The sequence below is a fragment of the Mercurialis annua genome, linkage group LG5 (genome assembly GCF_937616625.2).
Source record: "Mercurialis annua linkage group LG5, ddMerAnnu1.2, whole genome shotgun sequence".
Taxonomy (NCBI): Eukaryota; Viridiplantae; Streptophyta; class Magnoliopsida; order Malpighiales; family Euphorbiaceae; genus Mercurialis; species Mercurialis annua.
The window spans coordinates 5322531-5347191 of record NC_065574.1 but is presented as its reverse complement, the minus strand read 5'-3'; the positions used below and the strand labels follow the sequence as shown (position 1 = coordinate 5347191).

Below are 24661 nucleotides of genomic sequence, written 5' to 3'. Positions count from 1 at the left end.
TATTATAACAATAACTAAATTTATAATAATCTCATAATATTAAATATTTTTTAACATAAATTGATTTAATATCTAAACAGTTGGATCAATTCAACCGGTTTGATAGATTAATGTTAACAAATATTTTTTTCTTTATTAAAATGAATTTTTTGGTTTAATTGATCCAAATTCTTCCGAATAAACTAGTTAATAAATGGGTTAAAGTATTGATTGACTGAATGATATTTATTTTATTTTAATAATTTTTTTACATAATTTATAACAAATTTTAACAACTATTATATATTTTAAATTTTTATGGCTTTAATTTTTTAATTTTCTTAAATAATTTATTTATAAAAAAATTACTTAATTTCAAATAAATTAATAATTTAATCTAGATACTTTTAGGATAGATTTATTGAAATAAAAATAAGTTTAAGAGTTAAAAATAATTTACATGTTTAATAATTCATGCACTTATTTGAAAATAAAAAAAATTCAAAAGTTTAATTGGAAGTGGAGAGTAATTTTGGTAAAACTGCAAGAAGGTGATTCTACTCTAAGTAGGTGGCCGAGTTTCGGACAGTTTACTGGGATCCTAACGGCATTCAAACAAAGGTGAATACGTCTCCTGAACTTGTTACATAAAATTATTTAATTTGATTTTTATCTTTTTTAAATAATTAGTTTCACTTTACGTGCTTTGCACGTGGCTCGTAAGTGACTCGTTCATAGTATTAATTAAATTTATCATAATTACAACAACATATTTTATTTATAATTAATATTCAGTTAATTAGATTTTGTTAGAAATAAATAGAATACTCCTTTTTCATTTATTAATTTTAAAAATTAATTGAGGTCAATAACGTTAACTTATAATTTTTTTTAAAAAATTCAATGCGTTTTATTTATAATCATACATTAGTTTGAATTTTTTTGTTTGATTATAAAATATTTTATGAGTTGAATTAAATTTATTATAAAATTATATTATATTTAATATATTTGTCATAATATAAATTTATGACAAAATCAAGCAAAAATATAAAGTAAAAATTTTCTTACTTTATATAAATTTAGAAAAAAGACTTATATTGTTTGAGTTTAAATAGGAAGGACGGAAATGTAATTGTAATAAATATTGAACCTCACAATAATTCGATCTAAAAGATTTACTATTACACAGTTCTTTCGGTAGTTTGTAGTACTGTAATTTATGGAATCATAAACATGTTGGTTGTGTAGATTTATAAAAACACTATTATAGTAGTAATTACAATATTTTATATTAAATTAATTAATAATTTATTTCAAAAATATTGATAAAATTAAAATGTTTGTTCATAAATGGAAAAAAAAAAGGTTTGGCCTATTTTTTGGAGTTATATAACTTAAATATGTGTTTTTGTTGACTTTCTTCTATGTTAGGATATTATATAGTATAGACATTCAAAGAAATTTCTGAATGCAGGTTCTTGGTATACTTTTTACTTCAATTTCTTCGCATTCCTTATCCGTTCAGCCTCTAATATTACCGGAAAACGTAATAATTTAATATTTACATAAAACTGTATAATAAAACAGATAGATAAGAATTGCTAATTACCTATGTTCATAGTTTAACTTGAATTTTATTTTGTTTTATTTTATAATAGTATAATTTAAACTTTAATTGTCTAATGTATTCCACGTTAGTAATTTTCAAACTTTTTAATTAAGTATTAAAAGCAAGTTTGATATAATATTGATAGTGCCGAAAAAGCAATGTCAATTTAGATAAGTGTTTAACTCTAAATAGGATGTTTACTATTTGATAAATATCTCTAGATTCCTTACTCCAATTAAATTTTATAGTTCAACTTCAATCAAATTAAAAGGCAGCTCTATTCCTACTAATTTGGAGATAATTTAGCTATTTTTTCCATACTAAATTAGCAACGTTCCGGCCCAAAAATTAAATAGGGGACAATTTAACTATCTATTCCAATTAGGATTTTGATTGTAATATATATTTAGTGATTAGTTAAATAACTAATTAGTTAATGACTATAAAACCTTTATTTTAATTAATTAAAAAGGATCATTCGGTAAATTTGCCTGTCCCCCCCATCCGTGCTTTTATATATAGTATAGATATAGATATAGATTAACTCTAAAATTCTTCATTTTTATCAGATTATTTTATAATTTATATTTTTATTATAAAAAATAAATTTAAACCTCATTTGATTAGGATAAATTCATTAAGGAAATTTAACTTTCCGAGAAATAGAATATTTTTCTTACTTGGTTCATCTTTGTCAATCTACTTTCCAGAAAGTTAAAGGGTTGACTTCCCTTTAATTAGAAAAATGACTTCCCTATTAAAATCTAAGTAAATTTTACTTGCCTAATTAAGTTAATTAAAATACGATTATAACTCTATATTTAATTAGTTAATTTAGTTATTGAGGGTAATATTGTTTTTATATTTTAATTAATTAAAAGTAAAATGCAATTCCGGGAAGTTACTAAAAATATTAATTTCCTCCACACTAACTTTCTTAATAATTAACTTCCCGGGAAGTATTATACTCTTTTGAACCAAGTGTGACTTTAAAATAATTTTATTGTAATAATTAGGAAATTTTTTAATTTCTTTTTCGCATCCTTCACATCTGATTTGTATTTCATGCATTTTAAAAATACAATTATAGAATAATCTGATCCAAAAATAATTTTTTTTGAAATTAGTTGCTAAAAAAAATAAAAATTGAATTAAGTAATCCAATGTCACAAGTTCAGGAGGCGCGTTGGCTTTTTTTTTTCAACGGCCTTCTCTCTACCCTAATTTCCATCTCTATTAATATTTCATCTTTGATATTATAAAGATTGAAAGTTTGTATCGCAATTATAAGAGTTATTACAAATTAAATCACGAATTGTAAAATAATTTGCAATTACAGTATAAATTTTAAAATTTAACAGTGTCAGGTATCAATTTTTATTTTTGGAAGATCAAAATACTGTTCATTTTTCGATACAATCTGCCGAGGTGGAAGCTGATATTGCCAGATAGACTGACACGTTGAAAAGTAAACGGTTTTTCCATTTAAAAAAAAAAATAAAAGTTGATGAAATTTTAAGTTAGTGTTGTAATTGCAAATTGCACTAAAAATTGTGATTTAATTTACGATATATTAAATTACGTGGAAAATACTGAAATCTATTATGTCAATATATATGGCAATTTCGGCTTCCGACTTAGCAAAAATGTCCTGAAAAAATATAGATGTATTGATTTGCCAAAATTACAAATTTCATTGATGACATTGCCAAATTTTAAAATTTATGTTTTAATTGCAAATTAGAGCAAAATTGGTGAATTTATTTACAGTAAACCTTAATTATAAACTACGCTAATATTATATTTTAATTTGTATGTAACTTCTAGATATATATTTTATAATTTATGTTCAATTCTTTTTGCCTGTTATATTCAACTTCAAAATTTATTCAATTTGCATTCAACCTTATGTTCAACTTCTAAAATAGGATTTATTCCACAGTTGCTAACTTAATTTTTTTTTTCACAAGTTGATTATCATAAAAGATACTAGAAAATTCCGCTTTCCTTACATCAACTTATAATTCAACAATTAACAACTTAATCATAACTAAAAATTTGAATTATAGATTTCAAAATAAAAATAAAAATTGAGTTATAGTATATTTTTGTACTTATCCTGACTCTACTAATAACGTTCAGATTTTCATTTATTTTTTTAATAAAAAAATTATAAGAAGAGGATAAAAAACAAGTTTCCATGACTTTTAAGGATAAAAAAACACAAAAATTATACTAGCAAAAAACAAAAACAAAATAAAAAAAAAAGGATAAGAAACGGAACTCAAATCATACATTTAACCGAAACCTAATAATAAGGCTTGCGCACGATAAGGAAGCATACAAATACCAAACCAATTAAACCATTTAATTTTTTTTTCTTTTATTAAAGAAAACAAACAACAAGAGAACAGAGAAGAAGATTAATCGAAAAATTATTACGAAATATTATCGGAAAATCGACCAGGTTTGTGTAGATCTGCTTCTTCTTTTGTAATCTAAAATTAAATTTAGATCTGCTTTATTTTGATTTTGAATGTCAATTTTGCTTGTTGAATTTTGTTTTTTAGGTTAGATTTGGTTGTAATTTCCTGGGCTTATGTTTGTTTCGTGATTAATTGTTTTTTAGTTTTATGTTTTGTTTATGCGGATGTGTAATTTAGGTTTTTTATTTATTTTAAGATCGAAACGTATTTTTTTGGGGTTAATTTTATTTGACTCTGTTGGTATTTGGGAATTTTAATTTGTGTAATGGTTTTGGGTTTCTTAATTTTAAGGGAATTTTGGTTTCGCATTGTGATTTAGGTTGAAATTTTGTGAACGCTTCAAACTTTGATTTATAACGATTTGATATAAATCAATTTGATATAAATTGGATGTGCAATGCGATTTAAATTTTGATTATCGCACAGTAATTAATTCGATTGAAAGTGTCGTTGTATTTTTGATTATTGTCTTTTGGGGGATTTTTCTTTTGTATTTTAAAGAGAGTTGACATTGAAAACGCATTAAGGTTTTTTAGTACAGAATTTGAGATTTCTTTTTGACATTATATGTGGGAAATTGTTTGTATCAACAAGTTGCTTAAATTGGTTGCGGAATGTTGCTGTCTTGTTAGTATATATAGTGGCATAAATTAGCTAAAGCATCATACTTCTTCTGTTAATTGAAGGGTAGTAATTTGCATTGATATGTTGCTTTATTGGCGTTTGTTTTGTACGTGAATTCTGCATCGTTTATCATATGATAAACTTACAAATTATCATTTGTTTGTATCGATAAATGTGTTACTTTTTAGCTAAAATGTTATGGCTGTTTTTGGTATGGTTTGTTGTTATCAATTGTCTTCCGTGTTTTTCTGTAAGAATTTGAGCTATCATGTCTGTCATGTTCCATTCCCCGTTTATTCATTACTGCTTCTCTGTTTAATTATTGCTTCTTTTCATGTGTGTTATCCGCAGGATCATACTAGTGAAAATATGTCTCCAGCATTGAAATCCAAGAGTAAGTCAAAAGATAAAGCCCCTGAAATGGCTTCCAAGGAACAGCAGAAGACATCTTCTAAGTCTTCTGGGTCTTCCAACAATGCAAGTGGTACTCCAGCGAGTGCTTACAATCCCATATCTGGGACATTTCATACTCTAGAGATACCATCTGGAGCTTCTTCTCCACCTTTTCATGACAATGGTCGTTTTAGAAATATAGATGACACTGATGAGCATTCTAATAGTCCACATGGAACTGTTTCTGAGTATGATTCAGTTTCAAATAATGGCAGTTGCTCTGGTGAATCGGAAGATTTAAAAGAGAAGATATCCAATTCTTCTCGGCAGGAAACTTTATCCGGATTAGACAATGAGAAGAGAGAAAAGATTCGGTTAAAGAATGAGAAGAAGCATCAGCGTCAGAGAGAGAGGCGGGCTCAAGAGTTGCATGACCGTTGCATAGAATTGCTGATGTCCAGGAAACTAGAATCTCTCTCGCAGCAGCTTGTCGCAATGGGATTTTCTAATGAGCAGGCAACTTTGGCCCTTGTTATGAATGAGGGAAAGCTAGAGCAATCAGTAAATTGGCTCTTTGAAGGGAATGAAGAGGAAGCTCGTAACAAGGATACTAAACCTGGAAGTAGTAATAATTTAAAAATAGATATTAGTGATGAGCTTTCTCGGATCTCGGCAATGGAGGTGGGTTACAAATGCTCAAAGCAGGAGGTGGAAAGAGCTGTTATTGCCTGTAAAGGTGATCTTGTTATGGCAGAAGAGAGCTTACATGAACAAAAGCAGGACACACCAGTCACTCTTCCAAATCCCGAGGAGAATGTTAATGGCTATACTATGAAGAGAACACAAGAAAAGCCTGGGACACCAGCTTCAATTACAATACAACAGAGAAGAAATGAACGGGATTTTAACTTTACCAAATCAGCAATTCCAGTGACTACAGCTGGTTTAGAACCTGGGACTCGTAATCTGCAATCTTTGAATCAGCCTAAGCCTCTTGCGGAAAAGAGGTGGATAGCAGGATTAAGCTCTTCCGTTGCATCAGTAGCTATGCCATCATCTATGGAAGTGACAGCCCCCTTATCAAAATTGGAAGCCCGGCCTGGTGTTTCTGGAAATAATGTGAAAAGTCATCAGCAAATACCGAGGGAACCAGTAGTGATGATGCAGCGTCCGCAATCTATTAATTCCAAGCAAAACCAAGTCCCTAGCATTACTGCCTCTCCTGCTGTAACAGCTGGATGGTACTCAAATAATATACCAGGAATTGAAAATACAAGGTCTAACGGGAAGTTACTTCCGAATCAGAGCATCGGCGCCCTTGGCTTTGTAAATCAGTATCCTGAGCAATTCTACCATCCGGCATCGTTTAAAGAAAGCCCGTATCCTTTAAATGGCCCAGTGGATTCTACATCATCGGTAGGGTTAGGAGGTTCTTGGAGCACAATGGGTAATACTTACCCTCGTGCAGTTCCATATGAGCCTCACAGTTCATATGGCTCAATGAATACATCTTCGCCTTCACTAGCAGCTCCCTCCTCGCTTGGCCTGTTTACTGGTGTGAGGTCGGCAGGAACTTTCGGTACATCATCACATGTGGACTGGAATACCGGAGGCTCGACGCAGGTGGACTACACCTCTATAGATTGGAGTTTGGATTCAAATGTAGCGGCTGGCAAGCCTAACGGGTTGTGGCTAGGTATTTCTTCGATGTTGAGGAATACACCCGGGGCAAGGATGAACAGTATGAATAATTCCCGCATGTCAGGGTTCCGGAATGGTGGGGCAGGTAAAGAAACGGCTTCTTCTGCTGGATTACATGAGTGGACATCTCCTTTTGCGGAGAACGATATATTTAGTTTGCCTAGGCAGTTTGTGAATTCTCCACTTCCTTAGAGCTAGGGTTTGTGCATCGGAATGGGAAATGAATTTTAAATGGTTGTTTATGGTTCAGTGGTAAATGCATTTACTTGTTTCTGTCATTTAATGATTTTCCTTTTCGTCAGTACTATGTTTGATTTTCTGCGTGTTTTGCTTTCTTGGTTTAATTGGCACCTACCTACCTCTCGTAAGAAGGGTGGCTTCTATACGAGAGTTGGAAATTTGGGTACTTCGATGACAGAAAAACATCATTAACCACCCAATTGAGAGCTAATTCTTAAAGTTGAGTGAGCCACAGTTTTGTGGGCAAATGAAAAAAAAAACTTTTAAAATGTGAATCACAGTTGGGAATCCCATGATTAAATTGTATTTTTTTGCTAACACTGAAGCAGCATGAAGGCATAAACAGCTGCTATACCAGCGCTCCCAATAATAGCATTATTGGTGGTGGTAGCAGTGGCGGTAGAGGGTAGGGATGGGGGAAATTTAGGGGAAGTTAAGTTTTTTTTAATTAGATCTAAAGTTATGGTGCAAACAAAATTTTATTTTCAAAGGTGTTTATATGTTTTTTGTTTTAGATATAAAATTATTCTATGTAACATGTGTTGATTTATTATTGGTGTATAAAATTGACACTTTTTATAAATTGTGACTAAATTAAAAAACCACATATTAACTCAAAATATAATGTTCTTTCGTTATGTTTTATTTTAGTGTTTCTCGTTTCATATATAGTTCTCCTGCACATTATAATCCATCGAATTATAATAAATTGACAAAAAATATTTATTATAATAAAAATCAAATCAAATCTACAGACAACGCTTTATTTATTCTATTTAAGTTAATCATGATTAGAAACCAGCTTGATTCCCCAACTAAGATCTAAACAATGTTTAAAAGAAGAAAAAACAATAGAAGCATCAAAAACTTTCCCCTCTTCTTGACAATTATAAGTTGGGGGAACATGAAAACAAGGCTCCATAGACAAATCTCTTGTACAAGGAGGATTTGGTAATTTATCACCATCTATCTTAAACAAAATCCATGGCTTCAAACCTCCTAAACCTTGAGCAACATATCCAAATGTAGACCAACCACTTGTAACTAAAACATCACTTAAACTTAAAAGATAAATTTCAGCCCATGCCTTCATATTATGCATATTATCACTAAAATGTTGGTACCCTTCATGACTTGGTTGGTATACTCCAATTATTTCATCTGTTTCTGTTGCTTTTGTCCAATACATATCACTTAAATTTCCATAAAATGATGAATATAATGATGTTACTAAAATAGCCTTTGATTTTTTGTTTCTGTATTGGGTGTGAGCTTCAGGTTTTTGGGTTTTCAGTACTTTTGGTAGTAGTTTTTCCTTTAATGTACAAGCTAATACTTGATCTAAAACTGTCTGAAGAGGAGTAGTTTTAGGGTTGAATACTCTTACTTGGATTCCAAGTCTTTGATCTGCCTTGGCTAGGTATGCATCATAGAATCTTGTTATTAAACCCCATGCTTGATTTGATGGATTGAAAAGATAATGCCCCAAGTGATAAAAAATAGTTTCCTTTTCAGGAAATAATTTACTTACCTCTTCCTTGTAAGATTTTGACATGAAGAAATACGGTGCGAAATATTGGTCTGATAACAGAAATAACCAGTTGATTTTCCTGAGGAAAGGTTCGGTTTTATCGCAGTAGAATAGCTTCTTGTCGAGATCATAATTACTGTGATCTAGATTCAGATATAGATGCGATGGAGGCGAATCTGTTGACGTATTGATGCTTCCGAAACTACGACTATACCTTATGTGTCCGTGATTCCTGACAGGAAAGTGGTTAGGCAATAACCATGATGTGTCAGGAAATGGCTCGCAGAAAAGATCAGCCATGTCCGTTCCGTGATCAACGAGAAGAACCCGGTTTGTTAAGAGAGCGTAAAGGAAAGTCGAAGCCATGCTTACTATTCTGTTTCCCAATCCGTTTGCCGGTATCCAGATGATGTAATTACACTTCAGGCTGCGTTTGCTTGTTCGATTCTGATTAAGTCTTTTTAGTGTTCTGTTGTAGGATTTTGTGTCAGGTCCACAGGTTTTATGAAGTTTTTCGTAGTTTCGTAGTTTCGACAGGAGATAAGCTGAGGGTTTGTGGGGTGAATTTTTCCGATACATGACTGATTCATATCTGCTTAAACAGGCTTTTTCGTCGAATCCTGAAGGTATTATTACTTCATCAATCAATTTGTCATTTGTAAGCTGAGAAGAACAATTTCTTGAACATGACACATTTCCAATTCCAGGATATGTAGTTGTATTTAGCATTTCACCATCAGGATTTCTGTCAGATCCTGGTGAAGCGTTTTTTGAATGTGAAACAGCCTCAGTTCTGGAATCAAGAGTTTGATTCTGAAGAATCTGACTTTCAGGACTGCTTGTAGGAACAATGGAATTATTACTTGTAGCTGCATATGGATTGCAAAAATGAATTCTATGTAGCACAGAAATGAAAACGATAAACCCAAAAAATAGCAGAACACTATTTTTCATAAAAGGAAGTTATAAATATAGAGTTTCGAGTTGAATTTCATACCTTCAAAGACGCGGCTTTGATCAAAAGGTAAGTTCCAATACAACATCGAAGCCATAATGGATACAGGAAGAACTATGAAAATCACAGTTGTGAATTTCTTGTAATCGAAACCCCAGTTTTCCCTGTTGATCTGAAACATCTCCATGGCTTTTATGTCTCTACCTGTAAACATATTAAAATTTATTAAATTGAGGTTTACAAATTCATTAAAAAAAACCAGAAACAAAAAATTTGCATGAACTTGTGAATAAGTTGAGTTTTTGTAAGAACAAACCTTATTTTTCTCCTTATTATGAGTTCATCAAGCCATGATCAACCTGTTATTATGAATTGAAGGGAAGATTTTTGTAAGGTTGTAGTGCATTACTTTTTACTATAATGCAAATTATTAGATGCAGATTAGGAAGTTGAGTAAAATTCTTTCAATCTGAATTTCTTTCCTTTTTATTGTTCAGATTAAAAATACTATTATTGTCTTATTTCAAGAACTTAATTTCTTCTTTATGAAAAAAAATATATGTATAACTTGGGATGTACAAAAACTGAACCAAACCGAATTGATAAATTCGGCTTGATTAATACCATCTACAAATTTAATTTTTTTAATTTGGTTTGATTTTAGACATAAAAAAATTCCAGGTGCATTTTAGTGCAAACCGAATTGACTGATTCGGTTCCATTTGAATTTTTTATTTATTTATAAATTCAGTTTGATTTGATAAATGAGTCTGTTCAGTTCGGATTAAACCGAATGCACACCCAATGTATTATACTCTCATCTTTAATACTCCATAAAAATAAGTAATAGCACCTTCTCATGTTATTAATAATTGTTTTTTTTTGTTTTGGAGTTGACAGAAATAAAAGATTAAAAATAATTAAATGGCATTGCCAATGAACACTCAAGTCAATGTGAATATATACATATACTAGTATAATATATAGATCTTTCATGGAGATTGATGAATATGAAGAGAAATTAACGTAATCTCTACGGACGTACATAATATATATTCATTTGTTTCCATCAATTTCTTCCTCCATTTTCGGATTATAATCCATATTGACAAGATTCATCTGTACATGAACAGCTGATGCCCACATCCCAACAAAGACCATCTTAAGCTCCAATAAGTACGCCACAAGTTATTAATATTAGCCAAATTTTAGTTATTTTATGATTCTATCTAAACTCAGGAATAAATAGGCAACGAAATTTGCATTTATTGAACCTTCGTTGGCCTTAATTTGCATATTGGACGACAAATAGTTGCACGATTTAATTCATCATGTAAGATTATATTGAGACTGTTACAAAACAAAACTAAAATACTGAAGTGTCCGAGTCGCGAACTAGTTCGTTTTCTTTTAGACGTTTTTTGATTCTGTCCGAAGATGTAAGACAGTCTAGCAATCATGCTGCCCCTAAGATAAAACAACTATTTATTAGCTCTGTGACCGGCGGTTTGAGGGTCGAACCCGTCGATAAAAATTATTTAATTGTAATATATTTGTATATATATTATATCATATTTTATATTTTTATAGTTATATAGTTATATTATATTATATTTTTTATTTTTAAATTATACTTTTTAGCTTTTAGTAATTAAATTTTAATTTTACTTTTAATTTTTTTTGAACCGCCCCAAACACGGAACCGGAACCGACACTTAGACAGGTCCGGGCCGGTTACATTTTTTCTTGAACCTTGACCCGGCAGTTTCGAACCGGAACCGACAGCTTGGCATCCACTCCATGCATAACTTGCAAAGGTGACAAAATCGTTCTTTCTGATATATTCCTATATCCAGATTCCCATTACATAAAACATCTCATGCCTCTAATATTTCATGTTTTCGTTCTTTTTTCCTAAAGAAAAAATAGTAATTTTGTAGGCTACAAGAAGCGAAAAACTACATCCAAATTGAGCAAATCTTGAGCTTGAGGTCAGGTAATGCACAAACACAAGAGAACTCACAAGATCAGCACTGCAGCATCAAACTTTGACATTGCATCCAAAACTTGGTGGCAAAAAATAGATATAAGGCTTCATAGATATGGCTAGTTGCCGAGTCTGCATTTGGGTAATTTTCACCAAGCCCTGATGCCATCCACCGTAAGACCTTGAGCCACATGGCCAGCAATTGATTAACTTATACCAACTTGTGCAGATGCAAAATAATTGTCATAATAAGCTGCTATGATGTTGCCGACTACTGTGGGTAATGGCTGCAGAAAAGATCAGCTAATTAGTCCAATTATCAAACGACTAGAATTCGGCTTGTGAGAAGAGCCATTAAGAATATGAAGGCACATGCTTATAATCCAGTTCCCAAATATTCATAACATCTTTTGTATTACTGACAATCTACATGGCACGGAAACTTATTCAATCCTATGTTTTGGCATTTTGTTTTCGTGACCGTTTTCAGAAATACTTATGAAACTCCGAGACATAGATAGAGCTCAGCGTATTTAGAGTTCTATGGGGCAGTGTTCAGTATGGTCTACACAGTAAATAAGAAGGGCTTATGGGGTAAAGTTGCTGTGGTATAAGGAAAGTCTAATACCTGCTTATGTAGGATGCGCCATCGAATCCTGCCGCCAAAAGTATGTGTAGCAGAATTATCTGTATTCCTTAATCATCCTCGTAGCATCAGAGGAGCCGTGTTTCCAAGTCCGTATAGTCAGGAAACAGATTGGAATAATCATACAAGTAAAAAATTTAGAATAGCATTCAACTAGCCTTCGAATTCAAAAGATGGATATCCAACATAAATTCCAATCTTTAACTTTTAGCACTAGGCTAATCTGTGTAGGCCTAATCCATCACATCAGGATATGCTACTTCCGAAAAATGCAGCTACTGTTTCTAGTGTTCATTAAAAAGCTTCACTCCTGACCCTCTATCCTCACATTTCCGTACATACGGAACAAGAGTTACGGGATCAACTTCATTCTTTGACTTGCAATTGTAACTGAAGGGATAGTGATAGCAGGGCTCCATAGACATTGCTTGCTTACAGGGAAGATATATTCCATGGCCTGGCTTATGCAAAATCCATGGTTTCAAACCTCCAAGACCATGAGCTACATAACCAAAAGTTGACCAAGCACTAGTCACCAACACATCACACAAACTCAGGAGATAAATTTCAGCCCATGCCTTCATATTGTGCAAATTGTCTCCACGGTGTTGATATCCTTCGTGGCTCGGCTGGTAAACCCCAATGACATCCCCTGTCACAGTTGGTTTATGCTTGTACATACTGCTCAAATTCTTGTAGAACTCAGTGTATAAAGATGTTACTAAAATAGCTTTTGATGATGTATGACTCGCGGAGGAAACAGCAGATTTTTCTGTGTCGACCACTTTTGGTAGAATTTTCTTGTTTGTAGAACATGCTAATATTTGATCCATAACAATTTCAAATGCTGCAGCATTCGCATGGAATACTCTTATTTGGAAGCCAATCCTTTCATCTGCTTTGGCTAAGTGTGCATCATAGAAGCTGGTGATTAGCTTCTCCCATACCTGATTCGAGGGATTCAGAAGATATCGACCCAAGTGATGAAAAACGGTGTCTTTTTCAGGGAATAATTTGGTTACCTGTTTTGTGAAAAATGGAATCAAGAAGAAAGAAGGGGCAAAATATTGCTCTGACAGCAAAATTAACCAAGGGACTTTCTGGAGAAGAGCTTGGTTTTGGTCACAGTAAAAAAGTTTCTTATCAAGATCATAATCACGTTTTGCAAGAGAAAGATAAAGATATGAAGGTGTTAACTCCTCTGATATGCTATGTTTTTCTAGCATGCCCCCCAAACTGTGAGCATACCTGAGTTCAGAATTGCGGAATTGATTCCTTAGCGGAAAGTCCACAGGCAATAACCATGATGAATTTGGAAACGGCTCACAAAAGAGATCGGTCATGTCACTTCCATGATCAACAAGCAAGACACGGTTTGTGAGCAAAGCATAAAGAAATGATGATACCATACTTACAATCCTGTTTCCCAACCCATTGTCAGGCCTCCAGACAATGTATTTACATTTCGTGGGGCTGCTTATGTGGCCAGATTTGAGAGTGTTTGACGTTGTGTTGTACGATTTTGTATAAGGTCCACACCGCTGGTGAAGCTTTTCATAATTGCGCAGTTTTGCAATGAGATAAGGAGAGGGCTCATGGGGAGAAATTCGACGATATAAAACAGACTGATACCTGCTTAAGCATGAGCTTTCATCAAAGCCACGAGCAATTAGTTCATCGAGCAATTTATTATTTTTCACCATTGGAACTTGAGAAACATTACTCTCTGAGCCTGATATATTATCATATGTGGCAGCCAGATTTCCATTGTGCATGTTCTTACTCTGTACATTGGTTGGTTGAGATGACTCATCTTTTCGAACTGTGAATTAGAGAGGAAAGACAAAGTTAGCATATACAGAATAGTACTCCACCGAATGCATTTTTTTTTAGTGTAATGAATATAACACTAAATTCACCATTCTCTAATATAAATGGATTCATTTCTTGAACCTGATCCTTCATCAAAAGCGGGAGCGAGGGTTCCATTGAGTAGTTTGTCATCTAGCATGTTGGGAGCCTGAGAGGACTTGTATTGTGAATCTGAAAATTCGGAATAAAGTTAAATCTCAAAAGTCAAAGAAAAGCAGAAAGCCACTAATCATTCTATTAATGTTTGATTTGATCCGACGACTACTCAAACATATAAGTATCTATAGTTTGTAGTTACTGAATAGAATTGTGCTTTAGTCATTCTCTAATCTGGAAGAAAAAGTTACATTAAGCAGTTCGCTAGCAGGTTTGATGGTAGATTCAAAGGATTGATGCATCTAATATGAATATTTTAGGTAGACAAAGAAGTTCAATAAGTAATGAAAAACACCCTATTACTTGAGCATCCTACAACAGCTTCTGCAAAATAACTACTCAAACATCTTTGCATATTTGAATTAACTTAGTGAATCCAATATATTTGATGAACCCGAAACCAATTTATTTAATGCATATATTAATTCAGTGCTCAAACCTGATCCACTGCCAGATTTATACTGCGGAGCTTCATCAAGGCTCGTGTCATCTGGTATTCCCGGGGGCTCAGAGGACTCATATTTTGCATCTGAAAATTTGGAGAAAGAAAAAGACACCACAACAAATAAATAGCAGCATACTGTTGGCACAGGCCCGAAATCTCCAGCGCAGACACATACTCGCATCGCATGTAATAGAAGTAATTAAAATTAAGGTAGGATTAAGCAATGTTCTTACCAAAACCTAATGGTGTAGCATTTTGAACAGCAACACCAAGGGCTGCACTTAGATTAAAGTTTGAGTTTCTAGATATCATTGAGACCATGAAGAACACCGGCAAAGCTATGAAACACACAACTAACACAGTTGTGAATCTTTTGGACATGAATCTTAAACTTTCCTTGCTGACTTTAAACATTTCCATGATCTTTTAAGTGTTTCACCTGTAATCATTACAAATTCAAGGTAAATATATACCTATTAAATGAATATCTAGCAAATTTGTATCAGATAAAAACAAAAATAAAAACAAAAAAACACTGGGACTGTTAATGTAAAGAACTGAAAAACAAGAACAAGAACAGCATTAACATAACAAATCACTGAGATTCAGACAAACCTTAATTGCCTCGAATTCAAATCTAAGATTTGCAGCAGAAGAGAACAATAAAAATGATTTTTTTTCCTTTTTGACTAATTATTGCAGTCTTTCTTATTAATAGTGGAGCCCACTTTTACTGATTTTATGGGAATTGATTAATAATGGAAAAAGCGACTGATAAGTCCTTGTGGTATCCCATCGAGAATTTTAGACCCTTATGGTGTTTACCCGTACATTAAAGCCCTTATAGGGAAAACAATCTGTGCAAATTAGTCCCTAAAACTTGCAATGTTAATGTTCGTTAAAAGAAAAATTTATTTAATACAATAACTAATCACATCTTCACACATACACACACTATATGTAGGATAAATTCTTAAAAAATACTACATAATATTGTTAATCAGTCCAATTCGGTTATTCTTTTTGGTTCGATTCATGCGTATACCTTTATATTATCAAAGGTAAAAAATTTCCAACCTGTTATATCAACAACATTAATTTAGGTCTAGTGCTATTTACATGCTATAAATTTTCTTACCTAAACACCCCTAATTTCCTACATTTTTTGAGCTAACAATTAAAGAGCTCAATTGCTTTAAAAATTACAAACTTTACCGTATTTTGTAATGTTAACATAAAATTTTAATTTTAACAATTTAATAAATAAACTATCATTTTTTGCAATTCGAAACACAAACAACTTTTTGTTAAAAATGTTGAGGTGGATATTGAAATATACGCTGTTCCGGCATCCATATAGTAATTTCTCACAGAAAATTGCTCGATGTTTCAAATTTTAAAAATTTAAAAGTTGGTGTTTAACATTGCCAAAATTAAAAAATTATGTTAAAATTATAAAACACGGTAAAATTCGTGATTATTAAAGCAATTAAGCCTTTTTAAATTATACAGTTCTCTAATTTTTGTGAATAATTCATTATAAATCGAATTGAACTAATCAATTTTACATTTTATAGATAAAGAATCTCTAACTTTAAATTTTCTTTTATTTTAATAAAAAAAACATTTAACTTCAGTTTACATAAGTCCCTCCCACAATAGAATACCCAAAGTAGAGCCTTTAAGGATGAGAAAGATAAAAACTAATCATAATTAAAAAGTCAAATGGCTAATGGTACATTAAATAATAAATTCGAAGTCTTGTCAAAATTTCATACTAAATTGTTTCTCTTTCAACTAACTGAAAATGAAAATGTTACAAAATGAAAAATTGATGCACAGCATGAAAATGTAAAAAATATTCATGAGGCTAATCTTTATTTATAAGAACAAAAAAATAACAAATTTGATGGGAAAAGATCATCAATGCTTGGCCGTGAATAAATTATTTTTACTATTGACCAATTTTACTCCCCAGCTCACATCTTCACACTGTGTAACATGCTCACCAAGATCAACATTTTCATCTCTAACATTTTTATCCCTATCATAACTTGGAGGATAATGGAAGCAAGGCTCCATAGACAAAACTCGCCGACACGGTGGATTCGGAATATTCCGATTATCCGGCATGAACATAATCCATGGCCTCAAACCCCCTAGCCCTTGAGCCACATACCCAAATGTAGACCAAGAACTAGTCACCAACACATCACTTAAACTCAGTACATACATTTCAGCCCATGCCTTAATATTATGCATATTGTCACCAAAATGTTGATACTCTTCATTGCTCGGCTGGTACACTCCGATTGCTTCCCCGGTCGCGGTCGGTTTCGTCCAATATATGTTCTTCAAATTTGTATAGTATTCTGAATGTAATGATGCTACTAAAATAGCTTTTAGTGTCTGGTTTCTTGATGCTGAAGTAACTGTATTTTTCTGATTAACTAATTTGGGTAGCAGGTTTTCATTTTCAGTACATGACAGGATTTGCTTCATCACAAGATCACTTGGATTTGATTTAGGATCGAATAGTCTTATTTGCAGACCGATTATTTCGTCGGCTCGAGCCAGGTAAGCTTGGTAGAATCTGGTGATTAGTCCCCAAGCTTGATTTGAAGGGTGGAATAAATATCTGCTCAAGTTGTGGAAAACTGTTTCTTTGTCAGGAAATAATCTGTTCAATTCGTTTTGAAATGACTTGATTAAGAATAGATAAGGAACAAAATACTGATCCGATCTTAGGATTAACCACGGAACTTTCCGGAGAAAATCTTGATTCTGATCCAAGTAAAAAAGCTTGTCAGATTCATCATAATTGTAAGCTAGATAAAGGAACAGAAAACCTGGGGGCTTCAGAGTTGAAGTATTCGTGTTGTTATTCTTCAGGAGGGCTCCGTAGCTATAATTGTTCCTCATTTTCGAGCTATCGAATTGATCTATGAGCGGAAAATCCGAAGGCAAGAACCATGATGTATTCGGAAATGGTTCACAGAAAAGATCCGCCATATCAGTTCCGTGATGAACAAGCAAGACTCTGTCAGTAACGAGAGAATATAGAAATGCTGCCGTCATGCTTACAATCCTGTTTCCAAGGCCATTGGAAGGCAACCAGACAATATAACTACATTCTGAAGTAACATTGGCGTGGCTTGAATCAAGTCCTTTTACAGCTTTATTGTAGAATTCTGTTCCAGGACCGCAATGTTTATGGCGTTTTTCGTACTTTCGAAGCTTGGAAATAAGATATGAAGAAGGCTTATGAGTTGAGGTTTTTCGATATAAGCTAGACTCATACCTGCTAATGCAAGATTCTGAATCAAATCCTGAAGCCAGAATTCCGCCAAGCAATTTATCAGAATGGCCTTCGGATTCTGAAAATTGGAGAACAAGAAAATTAAGTACAGAAACTGTATAAATAACAGAATTTGAAGAACATGAACATTAATAATCATCTCTTACCAATGATTTTTGGAAGTACAGTAAGATTTTTAGCTTTTTCTTTGAATGCAGATTGAGCTGAATATTCTTGAATTATTTTAGAAACTGAATTTTGATATATCATTGAGATTAGGAATAAAAGAGGCAATACAATGAAGCACAAAGCCATTCTCAATGTCAGCTTCTTCAAACTGAATCCTGAATTTTCCATTTTGTCTATAAATATTTGAACTTTTTACATGTGCAAGCTTCTATGTTAATATTTACAACCTGCAAAAAATGTACATGGTGTCATTACATTGAAAATTGGTTTCCAAATTGAAGATGAGATGAGTAATAGAAAAGAATCTAATTTTTGAATTTAATCCTCCTATTTTGTTGTTTTCTTTTTAATTTTTTTTTAAACGACTGTCTTTTTTAAGCGATTTTTCTTCAATTAATGAGTTATAAATTTCAGGGGCAAGTGCGAAATAAAGCATGGAATTTAGCGTGTTTTATAATATTAACACGAACCATCAATTATGATAATTTAAAATACGAACTATTATTTCTTTATAATTCGAAATAGCGAGTAATTTCCCGATTAAAAATACTGTGGATGTCGAAACAGTGTCAAATATTAATATTTTAGCATTCAAATCAATAGTCTTTTATCAAAAAGTTACTCAATAATTCCAATTGCAAATTTTTTGGTTTCAATATAGCATTTTATGTACTAACCATTTAGTCAACCAAACAGAAATACTAATAGATTTTACAGAAACAGAACATGTAGAACACTAAAACTAGAGCTAGAACTAGAACTACATACCTATAATTCTACAGAAAGTCAACTAACTTCAATTTATATTTCTCTAATATATATATATATACACAAAAGAAAAGCATGCATGAGACAAGAAGAAATTAATAAGATTACCTGCAAATGAATCTAAGTAGAGAAGAAGATAGATTTCTGGACAAAGGTGAGAAGAAGAAGCTGTCTTAAGAGTGGAGTTTCAAAGTCTACAAACATGGAAGCAATGCTTATTTTGTTAGCCATCAGACCGAGTTCTTTGACTTGTCAAATAGTATAAATTTAACAAAACTTAGTTTCTTGCTTTTACTTTTTTAAATTATTTTGCAAGTTGTAGCCACGTATAATATATAGTGTGTTTTGTCGGCTCAGAAAAGTCTTACTTTTGAATTTTAAAATTTGTAAGTTAGACTGTCTTTGTCTGTATAGAGACAAATTGTAGTTGCTTCCACACAAAACTTGTCGATTCTTATGTTTCGGTGTTTTGTTTTCGGAAATAAAAACGCTTTTGATATTTGATAATTCTATATTTCCGTTTCAATGTCTTCCGTTGGAGCATTTTTATTTCCGTGCTGTATAGCTTAAACATCGAAGATTAACGATTAGATAAATATTTTGTGGTGATTCTTCTATTTTGATGTATTTGTATACAAAATAACCTTGAAATGATACATATAACACGATAATAACTTATTACAACTCTATTACTAGAAACTAAATATTATAATTGTTAACAAGCTTTATTCCTGAAACTACTGGTTTCTCACAATGCTGAACATAAGGAAGAACTGAACCCATATCAGCATTTAGCTTAGCCTTGCACTCAAAAGTGGGTGGTCGATGCAAACACGGTTCCGTCGACATGGCTTGTTGACAGGTCGGATAAGGGTTCTTCCAACTCGCAGGCCGGAACAGAATCCACGGCTTTAACCCTCTGAGTCCTTGAGCAACATAGCCAAAAGTTGACCATGTGCTAGTCACCAAAACATCACTCATACTTAATAAATTTATTTCAGCCCATGCTTTCAGATTATGCAGATTCTCCCCAAAATGTTGATGCTTCTCGAAAGTCGGCTGGTATACTCCGATCACCTCGCCTTTCGTTGTCGGATATTTCCAATATAGTTTTCGTATAGTTTCGTAGAATTCAGAATGTAATGAGGCTATTAGTATCGCCTTGGACGATGTCTGGTTTTTCCTTGGAGAAAAAGTAACAAGCTTGTGTTTGTCTACCTCTGGCAGCACATTTTGTTTTTGAGTACAAGCTAATATTTGATCTGTTACGACAGGAAATGGAACAGCTTCAGGATTGAATATTCTTATTTGCATACCGATTCTTTCATCTGCTTTCGATAAGTAAGCCTGATAGAACCTGGTGATTAGTCCCCATGACTTGTTTGAAGGGCTGAATAAATATCTACCCAAGTGATGGAAAACAGATTCTTTGTCAGGAAACATCTTGCCAAGCTCCTGCTCGAAATTCGGGATCAGAAAGAGTGATGGAATGAAGTATAGGTCGGATTTTAGAATCAACCACGGGACTTTTTCGAGAAACAATTGATGCTCGTCGCAGTAAAAAAGCTTGTCGTAATCATCACTTGCCGATGATAGATTTAGATTCAGAAATGATGGTACTGAACCATTAATCATATGCATGTTGTCCCTTAGCTTGCTCCCATATGTATAATTGAATCTTTGGAATTGATTCTTCAATGGAAAATCCTGAGGCAGTAACCACGACGTATTGAGAAATGGCTCGCAGAACAGATCCGACATGTCTTTTTCGTGTTGGACAAGCAAAATTTTATTTGTAAGAAGAGCATAAAGAAAAGCTGAAGCCATGCTTAAAATCCTGTTTCCTAAGCCTCTAAGGCCTGTCCAGACTACATAATTGCACTCTTCATAATTTTGAATATTTCGCGAGTTCAGGACTTTCAGGGTTCTGTTGTAGGATTTCGTGTAAGGTCCACAGCGTCTGTGAAGAGTTTCATAATTACGTAGCTTCGAAAGAAGATACGGGGAAGGCTTGTGAGGGGATGTTTTTCGGTACAGAACAGATTGGTACCTGCTTAAGCAAGATTCTTCATCAAATCCTGAGGCCAATAGTCCACCGAGTAATTCGTCAGAATCTGACGAATCCTGTTCTGAACCTGTAAAATAAACACGAAATGGAAATTTTCCATCACTTTCTCAGGAAAATGATATATCAATTAAATGATTAGTTCTTATCAATTAAATGATTAGTTCTTACCAATGAAAAAATGTGAAACATCTTGAACTTTTCCGCCCTTGTCGGTAGCCGAACCCTCAATATTATTCTGATAAATCAGTGAGAGCATGATTGTGGTTGGTAAAGCTACTAGACAAGTAACTATGGTCAAGATCTTCATTTTATTAAAGTTCATCAGAAAAGCTTGTCTTCCATGATTCAAATCTAATAGAAACATTTTAATCTAAATATTTCAAATACTGATGATCTTGGCAATTAGGTTAGTGATGAATCTAGTTGAGTACTTGTCTTTAAATTTGAAGGTGACCAATTCTTGACGGTTCTTTTCTTTGAAATGTTTCACTATATCAGAAAATTTTAAAAAATTGCATTCCAATGATAAAACCTAGACGTATCTTAGTGACATAAGAAGGTGAGCAACTTGCCATAGTATTTTGACCAACAAAGGTTAATTTCCCCTCAAACGCGTCATAAAAGATTAAAAAAGTTTAAATTTATAATTTTGAATAAAAACACCCACAATGTATCACTTTAAGTTAGATTGGCGTCAGATTAGGATGTAAACTGACTCAAAATTGACGAAGTTGTGGGTTTTTTCGTCAAAATCTCCCAACTTTGACTCTTTCGATCTTATATGGCAAATTAAAGGGGCAAAATGAACCTTATTTAGTATTTTGACCAAGAGTATGTATTCGGTTCTAGTTCGGTTGGTTTTTCAGTTTTATTTAGTTTATTGTACCAAATCAAACCGTATTTAATGGTTTGATTCGGTTTTTAGATAGTTTGATTTTTGTACACCCCTAATTTGACTTTCTTTATTCAAGGAACAAGCTCTCACTTGTAAATTTGTAAAGCTTTAATTTCAGCTTGTTTATAGAAAATTAATTAGAGAAAATTTCGGATGCAATTCGCTTACTTTGACTAATAAGAATTTGGTGGTTGATTTTCTTTTCTCAGTTACTTATTGGCATTTTATGTATTTGAATATCTTGTACAATTGATATTTTTATGCAAATAAAACCTCTACAATCTAAACATAAGCAAACTCTAATTAATGCGAATGCCGCTATTTTCCGAGCGAAAAATGTTGGGGACATAATAAAAAAAAAGCACTCGCGCTTTTATTAAAAAGCAAAAGTTGTAATTTATTAAAATAAAAAATCTTGATCTGTCTCGAGAAATTGTTGCTCTGAAAATAGCGCCCCTCCAATTAATTATCCGGTAAAATTGTTAACAAGCTTCAATCCTGAAGTAACATCTTCACAATGCTGAACATAAGGCACAACATTACCCATATCAGCGTTAACCTTAGTCTTGCAGTCAAAACTCGGTGGTATATGTAGACAAGGTTCCATCGACATGACTCGACGACAAGCCGGATCGGTGTTCATCCAAAATTCAGGCCTGGTCAGAATCCATGGCTTTAAACCACCAAGGCCTTGAGCCACATAGCCAAAAGTTGACCATGAGCTAGTCACTAGCACATCAGTCATGCTTAATAGATTCATTTCAACCCATGCCTTTACATTGTGCATACTGTCACCAAAATGTTGATACGTCTCATGGCTTGGCTGAACAACCTCAACCGTCTCGCCTGTTATTGTCGGAAATGTCCAATACATGTTCTTGAAATTCTCGTAAAATTCCGAATACAATGACGCGATCAGGATAGCTTTTGTTGATGTCTGGTTCTTCGTCGTGACATCTACGAGGTGTTCTTTGTCTACATCTGGAATCAGATTTTCTTGTTTAGTACAAGCTAAGATTTGTTCCGTTACTTCTTGAAACGGAGTATCTTTCGGGTTGAACACTCGTATTTGCATACCAATTCTTTCATCTGTATTAGCTAAGTATGATTTGTAGAACCTAATAATAAGTCCCCATGCTTTATTTGAAGGGTGTAAAAGATACCTACCCAAGTGGTGAAAAATAGTTTCTTTGTCAGGAAACATCTGGTTGAGCTCGTGCTCAAAACCCGGCATCAGGAAGAAAGACGGAGTGAAATATTCGTCAGATTTCATAATTAACCAAGGGATTTTCTGAAGAAATGCTTGATCCTCTTCACAGTAAAAAAGCTTATCAAAATCATTGCATCCTGAAGCTAGAAAAAGATAAAGAACCGAAATCGGCGAACCAATGGCATGATTCTTTACCATGTTCCCATAGGTATTCGGATATTCACGACCAACCTTTTCGAATTCATTCTTCAAAGGAAAGTCTGCAGGCAATAACCATGATGTATTCAGAAATGGCTCGCAGAAGAGGTCAGCCATGTCAGGACCGTGTTGAACAAGCAAAGTTCGGTTAGTAAGGAGAGAGTAGAGAAATGCGGAAACTGTTGTTAAAATCCTGTTCCCTAAACCTGCCTCGCCGATCCAGATCATGTATTTACACTCTGCAGGACTCGAAAAGTTGCTAGAATTAAGCGTTTCGAGTGTTCTGTTATAGGCTTCTGTGTAAGGTCCGCAATGCTTGTGGAGATTTTCATAATTCCGTAATTTGAGAAGCAAGTATGGAGAAGGTTTGTGAGGTGAAGATTTCCGGTATCGGAAAGATCGATATCTGCTCAAGCAAGATTTCGTATTGAATCCTGAAGCCAAGAGTCCGCCAAGCAGTTGGTCATCAGAAAAATTGGCATGCCAAGAGGAATCATATTCTGGACCTGCGAATTACAAAACAAAGCAAAATTAATTAAGACGGTCAAATTTAAATGATGCTGTAATAGAAGTTGATGTCTCACCATCACCAAATTCTGTAACATTCTGAGAATTTCCTCCGAAAATCGTAACACCAGCGAATCCTCCGATTACACTAAACATTTGATCTTGGTAAGTGATTGACAGGATGATCATAAGAGGGAAAGCTATCAAACAAGAACCGAAAGCAACGGGCCTCATCGAAATCGACTCGAGTAGTTTCTTCAGAGGCTTGACTTCCATGATTCAGAGATCTTTCAAATTGAATGATAGCAGTAGACATGAAAAATGCTTAGATTATTTGCAAACTTTAGATCTTGTCATAGTAAATGATTCATAGAAAAAACGTAGACTATCTTTCAAGATGGGTTTTATAAGGCAAGGAAATCTTGCTTGGTAAGTTGCATAAGGAAATATCAAAAGGCAGATACTTAAGAAACTCCACATTCATTTCACCACTTGCCGGTGGGAGTTAAAGGCGCACAAGCCTAGACGCAAAGGCGAGGCGTAAATGACAAAAAAAAAACATCAATAAACGTCTCTCAGGCGGCGGACGCCTTCAATCAGGAGACGTCTTTTAAGGTCTAAGCGAGAGTTTTATAGGGCATGTATGATAATTTAAAAAAAAAATAAGTGATGTGTAAAGAGCTTGTTCAGCCTATATTTTACTAAATCAAGATATATATGGAAGTTTAATTTTTTAAAATAGGTTAGGCAGATTTCTTTCCTAATTAAAATTAAAAATCTATTATAAAAGAAAGTTTAGTACTAAATAAGTTAGGTAAATTCATTTGCCAAAATTATAGCCTATGCTGTAGGAATTTATTAAGAAATGCAAAAGTCTTTTAGGAATTTAAATTGTCTTAAT

The 24661-nt window shown here is 33.2% G+C and overlaps 6 protein-coding genes across 7 annotated transcripts; 1 reads left to right on the top strand and 5 right to left on the bottom strand.

Moving 5' to 3' along the window:
* The first annotated feature begins 3882 nt into the window (after positions 1–3882).
* On the top strand, positions 3883–7073 carry LOC126682100 (uncharacterized). The gene is made up of 2 exons (XM_050377660.2): positions 3883–4058; positions 5053–7073. Exon 2 carries the CDS (start codon positions 5071–5073, stop codon positions 6985–6987), a length of 1917 nt encoding a protein of 638 aa, XP_050233617.1. The 5' UTR covers positions 3883–4058; positions 5053–5070; the 3' UTR covers positions 6988–7073.
* Positions 7074–7785: 712 nt separating this feature from the next.
* Positions 7786–10014, bottom strand: LOC126682469 (galactoside 2-alpha-L-fucosyltransferase-like). Its single transcript, XM_050378180.1, has 3 exons — positions 9838–10014; positions 9564–9725; positions 7786–9435 (listed from the first exon to the last, which is right to left on the bottom strand). Exons 2-3 carry the CDS (start codon positions 9706–9708, stop codon positions 7817–7819), a joined length of 1764 nt encoding a protein of 587 aa, XP_050234137.1. The 5' UTR covers positions 9709–9725; positions 9838–10014; the 3' UTR covers positions 7786–7816.
* A 1325-nt stretch (positions 10015–11339) lies between these two features.
* LOC126682627 (galactoside 2-alpha-L-fucosyltransferase-like) lies at positions 11340–15346 on the bottom strand. 2 transcript variants are annotated; one of them, XM_050378363.2, is made up of 6 exons: positions 15243–15346; positions 14861–15066; positions 14622–14711; positions 14108–14197; positions 12137–13976; positions 11340–11795 (listed from the first exon to the last, which is right to left on the bottom strand). In XM_050378363.2, exons 2-5 carry the CDS (start codon positions 15045–15047, stop codon positions 12439–12441), a joined length of 1905 nt encoding a protein of 634 aa, XP_050234320.1. In that variant the 5' UTR covers positions 15048–15066; positions 15243–15346; the 3' UTR covers positions 11340–11795; positions 12137–12438. The 2 variants fall into 2 exon arrangements, with proteins under 2 accessions (XP_050234320.1, XP_050234321.1); XM_050378364.2 differs by lacking the exon at positions 15243–15346 and having other exon boundaries at positions 14861–15200.
* Positions 15347–16375: 1029 nt separating this feature from the next.
* Positions 16376–19161, bottom strand: LOC126680052 (galactoside 2-alpha-L-fucosyltransferase-like). The gene is made up of 3 exons (XM_050375089.2): positions 18991–19161; positions 18093–18341; positions 16376–18004 (listed from the first exon to the last, which is right to left on the bottom strand). The coding sequence occupies exons 2-3, from the start codon at positions 18280–18282 to the stop codon at positions 16551–16553; spliced, it is 1644 nt and encodes a 547-aa protein (XP_050231046.1). The 5' UTR covers positions 18283–18341; positions 18991–19161; the 3' UTR covers positions 16376–16550.
* A 408-nt stretch (positions 19162–19569) lies between these two features.
* On the bottom strand, positions 19570–21311 carry LOC126681352 (galactoside 2-alpha-L-fucosyltransferase-like). Its single transcript, XM_050376896.2, has 2 exons — positions 21119–21311; positions 19570–21017 (listed from the first exon to the last, which is right to left on the bottom strand). The coding sequence occupies exons 1-2, from the start codon at positions 21270–21272 to the stop codon at positions 19582–19584; spliced, it is 1590 nt and encodes a 529-aa protein (XP_050232853.1). The 5' UTR covers positions 21273–21311; the 3' UTR covers positions 19570–19581.
* Positions 21312–22036: 725 nt separating this feature from the next.
* Positions 22037–24412, bottom strand: LOC126680138 (galactoside 2-alpha-L-fucosyltransferase-like). The gene is made up of 2 exons (XM_050375196.1): positions 23838–24412; positions 22037–23759 (listed from the first exon to the last, which is right to left on the bottom strand). The coding sequence occupies exons 1-2, from the start codon at positions 24034–24036 to the stop codon at positions 22312–22314; spliced, it is 1647 nt and encodes a 548-aa protein (XP_050231153.1). The 5' UTR covers positions 24037–24412; the 3' UTR covers positions 22037–22311.
* Positions 24413–24661: the final 249 nt, after the last annotated feature.